The 7,398-nt window shown below is 35.2% G+C and overlaps 1 protein-coding gene and 1 long non-coding RNA gene across 2 annotated transcripts in view; both read left to right on the forward strand.

The window, feature by feature from the left end:
* The first annotated feature begins 241 nt into the window (after positions 1-241).
* Positions 242-7,398, forward strand: part of LOC126765108 (thioredoxin-2-like) — a 27,242-nt gene continuing 20,085 nt past the window's right edge. Inside the window, exon 1 of the mRNA XM_050482725.1 lies at positions 242-378. Within this exon, the coding sequence (XP_050338682.1) occupies positions 355-378 (24 nt within the window). The 5' untranslated portion in view covers positions 242-354. The remainder of the gene's footprint in view (positions 379-7,398) is intronic.
* LOC126765117 (uncharacterized) lies at positions 1,698-2,875 on the forward strand. The gene is made up of 2 exons (XR_007668266.1): positions 1,698-2,300; positions 2,530-2,875. It is a non-coding gene; the product is annotated as an uncharacterized LOC126765117 (long non-coding RNA).

The raw sequence follows: 7,398 nt of genomic DNA on the forward strand, positions 1-7,398 counted from the left end.
TGAAATGAATGAAAATGGGCGAGTACCCCTGCCAAAAGTTACGATATCTGAATCGTCATGAACATTTTGTTGTGCGTTTGTGGCAAATGCAAATATTCCAAAAAATTTATCAAGTTTCTTCATGTGTAATAGTAGTCTGACCAAGAATTTTGGGAACAAAATACTTCGAGTTTGAACCGTAGTAATTACTTTTTCTAATTTTTTTATATCGGAAACGGTGGCAACATTGTTTAAAGTGCTTCATTGAAGTATTAAGTATTGATGTTATTTGTTCATTGCTGTTTGGTTAACCGTTGGAGTTGAGTTTTAAAGTGAAGTTGTTCTAATTACTGCACAAAAAGTTTCGAATTTACAATGCCGCATTTAATTCAAGATTCCGTAAGTAAATTATATCTGGCTATGCCATTTGATATTGTTTATGTTCAGTATTTTAAGTACAGTATTCCTATTCTAGGACTTCAAATAAAGTAAAATTATTTTAATTTGAAAAAAATTATTTGTACTAAACAAGATTACGATGTCACATTTTGTAAAAGATTCAGTAAGAGAAATATAATTTGCGTTTGTATTATTTTATTGCAAATGTTCTGTATGTTGTGTACCTTTCACATGATCGGGTAGATATGACATCATCCTTTCTTAAAGTTTTGTAAAACTTGTTTATATATATATTTCATATATAAGTGAATATTCCAAAAGAATATACATGTTGCAATATAAATTTTGTAAAAGTAATTCCAAGTTTTATAAACGGCGACGTATTGTATAAATTATTTATTTATGTAGCTGCCAATTAGAACTTATACATTATTACAATGACTGTGATGTTTGAATTCATAAAAAAACATTTTTTTAATTACTGTTTATTCATTTAAGATGTAGGTTATATGCATACATACATATGTATATTTTGCATTATTTGTCATATTTATTTATATAGTTATCAGTTCAGCAACCATTTTGTTTGTCAAAACTCTTAATTTGATATAAATTAAATACAAAATAATAACATAATTTTACATATTAATATATTTTAATCAGGCTTTCTTCAACACTAAATGAGATTGACCACATTGAATTAGAATTTGCCTTGTGTCAAACTTATGATGTTATTGTATAATTAAAATTTGACTAGTCCACTAAAGAGAGTATGTTGGTTTAACAAGATTAGATTAGATCAAATAAGATGCATGCAAGTCGACCTTTGGTCTATTGTGCCGTTCATTCTCTGCATAACCTCTTTATACCTAAGCGCTGAAAATATTAACGCGCTTATCCTAATTGAGATGACGTGGTCTCTTTGCAGATACATGCTTTAGAGGTTTTGACTCATAATTCTTTCAATTGCAGGACCATTAAGTAGAAATATCGAATTCAGCGAAGAACTGACAGCACTTTGTAGCCTTAATTCACAGTCTTTGCATAATGCATTCATTATACCCTGAACAGGGTATCTTAAGTTTGTCACGAAGTTTATAACACCCAGAAGGAATCGTCGGAGACCCTATAAAGTATATATATAAATGATCAGTATGTCTAGCTGAGTCGATTTAGCCATGTCCGTCTGTCTGGCTGCCATATAAACTGAACGATCGGAATCAAGTTCTTGTATGGAAAACTTTCACATTTGACAATGTATCTTCACGAAATTTGGTGAATGGACAACTTTCACATTTGACAAGATATATTAACGAAATTTGGTATATATTATTTTCTAAGGCAACAATGTAATCTCCGGAGAAATTGTTCAGATCGGTTAACTATAGCATATAGCTGCCATACAAACTGAACGATCGGAATCAAGTTCTTGTATGGAAAACTTTCACATTTGACAAGACATATTCACGAAATTTGATATGTATTTTTTTCTAAAGCAACAATGTAATCTCCTAAGAAATTGATCAGATCGGTTAAATATAGCATATAGCTTCCATACAAACTGGACACATAGTTACTAACAGAAATGCACCTGTGAAGGGTATTTAGCTTCGGTGCAACCGAAGTTAACGTTTTTCCTTGTTTTAATCTACAAATGTTAGTACCGAACACACAAAGAGTGTACTCACAACAAGGAAGACATTTATACATACATATATACAGATAGCCAGGCGGCTTAGAAATCACTAAAATCTGATAGACTTTAAATACCGTTCCAGGATTTCCGGAATAAAATGCGTATGTTCGGATAGAGGGCGTTCTCCAGATAAATATTGGCACAATTCCGATTTCTTTGGCGCCACGATTTGAAGGTACCGTTGGAAAGAGGAAGTCCTCCTGATTAAAAAATAAAAGGGTTATAGGTACCGCAAACGCTTAGTTTACGAGATATTCGACCTTAAAGTTCAAAAATTCCCAAAATCAAACATTTCAACAAGCTATTTTACCACATTAAACACACTTTACTCACATTTTTCATTTCAAATTAATTACATTAAACTATAAACTTTTAAATAAATCCACATTTTACACTTTTAACAGTCTTTTTACCGAAGAAATCTTTATTTTAAAAATTACATTTTACACTCGTAGTGAACATCATGTGTGTGCTAAAAATTACGACGAAATGGAGCGCTGCCATGTGATAATAAGGAAATTCGCTGACATGCCTTTTTCCCAAAAATTCCTCTATCCATTCATGTGGATATGTTCTTTATTTAATTTAATAAAGAAATAAGTAATATTTTATAGTAATATTATATATTAATATTATATATATTGTCACCTAATATACAAAAAACGTATTATCAAAAATAAATCGGAGCCACTGACAGATATAATAACCAAAATTTAACCATTTTATAACGAAACCTCAAATTTTGTTTCAATATCAGTGCAAGATAACCAAAAAATATAACCACTTTATAACGAAACTCAATATGTTTTTTTTTATTTTAACGCAGAAAGGAGTACTACGCGAAAGTACTACAGTCACCCCGGGTATTCGCTCGACCAGGGTTATTTTTTTAAATATACATATTTTCTTGATATGGAGCATCTCCTCCATCCGTACATACCCATTTTAACCCCGAAATCGGGGGATGCTATTCTAAAATTTGGTTCGGCTTTAGTATACCATCCCACGATTTCTGGGTTAAAAGTGGTATGGTTGGATAGGGCTGATGCTCCAAATTAGGAAGATATATAATTATAGCCGCCGCAAACTTATAGTTTTCGAGATATATGCATTTAAAGTTGAAAATTTCCCAAATTTAATTTTGCAATTTCTCGATTTATAGTAACTTTTTCTTTCATATTATGCACTCTTTATACACTTACACTTCACTACAATATTTCTTCATGTTTATTTTTTATTAATATTTTAGATATTTGCTTAAAATAAGCATTTTATATTTTACATAAATATTATTACACGCACAATAACAATAAGTGTTCCGTGTTGTCAAATAATAAGTATTGCCATATCTACACATTTATCAAACGAATAAAAAATAGGTTTATACACAAAATACATAAATCATTATCCCTTTTTCTTGCTATATCATGAGTAAAAAGCAAAAAAGAGAGTTTTACTCGAAAAAAAACCTGACACACCCCGGTGTTGGCACAGCCCGGTGTTGGATCGGCCAGGATTATTTTTTTCCTGCATTTGAGTTTTTTTTTTTTATTTATTTTTATTGTTTTCAATCGTTTGGTAACACTTATTATTTGACAACACGGAACACTTATTGTTATTGTGTGTGTAATAATATTTATGTAAAATATAAAATGCTTATTTTAAGCAAATAGCTAAATAATAAATATAAAATAAATATGTAGAAGTATTGCAGTGAAGTGTAAGTGTATAAAAAGTGCATAATATAAAAGAAAAAGTTACTATAAATCGACAAATTGCAAATTGAAATTAGCGAAATTTTCGACTTAAAATGCAAATATCTCAATAACTAAAAGTTTGCGGCGGCTATAATTATATATTTGCTTAATCTGGAGCATCAGCCCTATCCAACCATACCACTTTTAACCCTGAAGTCGTGGGATGGTATACTAAAGTTTCCCCTAAAATTTACCCAACATTTATTTTACACTTATATTTTGTACTTTTATATCCACTTACACTTCACTAATTCATTTGTACACTTTTTTTTACATTATATAGTGCAAAAATAATTTTAATTCAATATTTAATCTATTGTTCAATTGTATTTATTTAACAACAACTAAAGGGTTGCAGTCTGCCAAATGCCGTTGTCTATCGCAAAAAATCTTTTTACTACCCGCCACTGGGGTGTGTCAAATTTTTTGTGTGTGCTGATTCTGTTAATTTCATTCATGGTCACATTTGTCTTCAAATCAGCGACAAAGAACAAAGTTGAATCAGTTGCGATCAGCTTATACATTATTTGCTTATGAATCGTACTTATATTTGTATGATTGAAATGTTATATTATATTTGATTGTGCAGGCCGCCTTAAACGCATAAAACACATATGTCCATATGTATGTATTTATTTTTGCGTATTATATTGGACTGCGCAGTCCAATTTCAAAGTACACACACTTTTTTCACATACTTAGCAATTGATATTTGCCGCTTCTGATGATATAGCTGCTGCTGCTACTTCCAATTCAGTTCTGATTTCCAATGCTATAAAAATAAATGAAGTAATTATTTGCAAATTATTTAAAAAAAATCACATCAAATTCACTTACTTACCTTCTTGTTGTACGAGCCTCCTTTACGATGGTACGATCACCAATGACATGCGTCTTTCAATCGTTTTTTTATTACCCTTTTTGGGATTTTCTTTTGGCACTATTGACAATTATGTTTTCGTCTTCGCACTCATTCAAATAAATCAAGGAATGAAAGAAACTTTTTCACATCGCATTGAGGTAAACAAAAAATAACCCGAAAATGTGCGTTGGTGTTAGAGCATAGAGAAAAAATGTGTAGTTGTATTGAAATATTTGATAAAAGTGGGTAGCCGTGGTTGGAAGGGAGTATATCCAATACACCGATTTCATCGTTTACTTTCTGCACATTTCTATACATCTGTCTATGTACGTGTGCATTGAAATCGTCCAACATGTGCTCATACTCAAAGTTCATACATTTTTAGCCGAGTTTGTGATTCGTCGTTTCGATTGAACAAACTGTCGCAACGCACTAAGCTGGTATTCAGTCTTATTGTAAACTTAGCGTAAATAAATTATTCCCATGCATTTTTATTTTCACGCGAACCTCAAAATTCGTATCACGAATTATGTGGATAAAATTGTTATTAGAATAATAAATTTAAGAAAACTGCTAGAATGGCCCTACATTGGGTACCAACTTGAAAATCGGTGGTTACCTTTTTTCTTTTTGAACTCGATTCCAAAGGTGGCCCTTGTAATTTGTAGAATCATGTATTTTCATTCAGAACATATGCACTTCTTTGTGGTTTTCTTTTCCAAACACCTTTCCTATATTGGGATTTTCAGCTTTGCTGTCATTTGTATATTGTTAATAGCCCTTAGTTCATAAAAAAGTTTTTAAAATCAAGTAGTTCATAAAAAAGTTTTTAAAATCAAGTATGTAATCAATAGTTTTTATGGTATGTTTACAAGTTACTGATAGTTTAGATTAGATTAGAGAAAATTTTCGGATATGGCTGAATTTTCTTATGTGAAGATCAAGAGATAAGAAAATCACAAATTTGTGAACTTTTCCATGGGGAATGGCGTTCACGATAAATTCACTTGAAGGCCGATTATTTGATTTCAATGTTGTTGGACCAAAGGGAAAAAGGTGTTAGATGAGTGGGGTTGGCGGGGTATGCAACGAGGTGGCCAGTGTCATGAGGAGACTATTCTGGATAAGTAGGAGCTTAACCTGCTACAGTATCCAGAATGAAGCTGCGCTAGGGTCATTCGCGTTTCTCGCTTCAACTCGAGCTCTTCGTCTGCAATGGGTGGTGTTTTGACTCCAAGAACGCCATTCACTGGAAGGGAGTCGGTGAAGGTGTTGATTGCTTCACTGTGAATGGCGGTCAGTGCCTGTCGGAAGTTAGTAGCGTCCGAAGTCCTGTCGGCGTACTGTTCGATGGCGTCGACGTAGTTAAGAAAATACCTCATGATGTTCCTAGGAGGTGGTTCCGCTCCCAGCCGGAACTGTTGGAGAGAAGTTCATTACGCATAAGCGTCTCACTACGAAGGTGTTCGATGGGAGCCATCAAGAGGCATCCCGTCGTGGTCCGGAGTGCAGTATTTTGACAGGTCTGAAGTTTCCTCATCTGCGTACCACTGCATCCAGGCGACCGTATTCGTTCTGCGTAGTTGCGGTAGAATTGAGGATTTTGTTGCGGCTCCGTGCCTTGGCGATAATCGCGGTCGTATAGGGAGTGAAGGAGCATAGACTATCAAACGTTACACCTAACATCTTAGGGTTATTGAAAGGTCAGAGAGGTAGTTGTTTACTTTCGAACACATGCCATCGATCCCAGCCATCTATCACATCCCTCTGGTGGTTGCAGGAGTCTCGAGATGTAGAAGTTAAACAGTAGCGGGGAGAGGACACCACCCTGCGGAACCCCCTGTTTAATTCTTCTCAGTTTAGATGTTTCGAAATAGGACGGTTGACTGACGACTGTTCAGGTAGTTCATGGTCCACCTCTTCAGTCCTGGAGGGAGCGTAGTTTGTTCGATGTCCTGCAGTAGCGTTGTATGAGTGACAGTGTCGTTCTCTCACAAAGTGGTTTCTGGTTGAGGCCACGAACTATCTGAGCGTGTATGACGCTAAGTGCTGTGGTGGTGCTGTGCACTTTTCGGAATCCATGCTGGTGGCTGGCTAGGCTCAAGTGGTGAGTGAAGGTCGGGAGTAGCAAGGCCTTAAGTGCCTTCACTACTGGGGAGAGGAGAGTTATCGGACGATAAGATTTCTCTTTGTTGGCGCGTTTCCCAGGTTTCAGTAGTGGGACCACTCTTCCGACTTTCCACACATCGGGTATTTGAAGAGTGGTCAGCGACAGGTTGAGGATCTTGGTGAGATAGCTTCCTCCCGTCGAACCTAAATGCTTTAGCATTAGCATGTTAATTCCATCAGGGTCAATGGATTTAGAAGATTTTGATTTGTTGATGACATTCTGAGCCGCCTCATCAGTGAAAGTAAGTGGCGCGCAGTCGTTTGGCATTTTGCGCAGCCGTCGGTTAACACATCGCTGGGCTTTGTCTACAGAAGGGTGCAGTGTGAATTTCCGGCTAAAATAGCTCGCGCACTTCTTCGGGTCCGAAGAGGCATGACCATTGAATTGAACTTTGACTCGGTCATGTCTCTTCGGGTTAGACAAAGCCTTGACAGTAGCCCAAAGCTTATTCACACCGGTAGAGAGGTTGCAGGACTTCAGATGCTCTATCTGTTTATTCTGCACCTTTCTGTCACCACTTACCTCGGCACTCAAC

The sequence above is a fragment of the Bactrocera neohumeralis genome, unplaced genomic scaffold, assembly GCF_024586455.1.
Source record: "Bactrocera neohumeralis isolate Rockhampton unplaced genomic scaffold, APGP_CSIRO_Bneo_wtdbg2-racon-allhic-juicebox.fasta_v2 cluster10, whole genome shotgun sequence".
Taxonomy (NCBI): Eukaryota; Metazoa; Arthropoda; class Insecta; order Diptera; family Tephritidae; genus Bactrocera; species Bactrocera neohumeralis.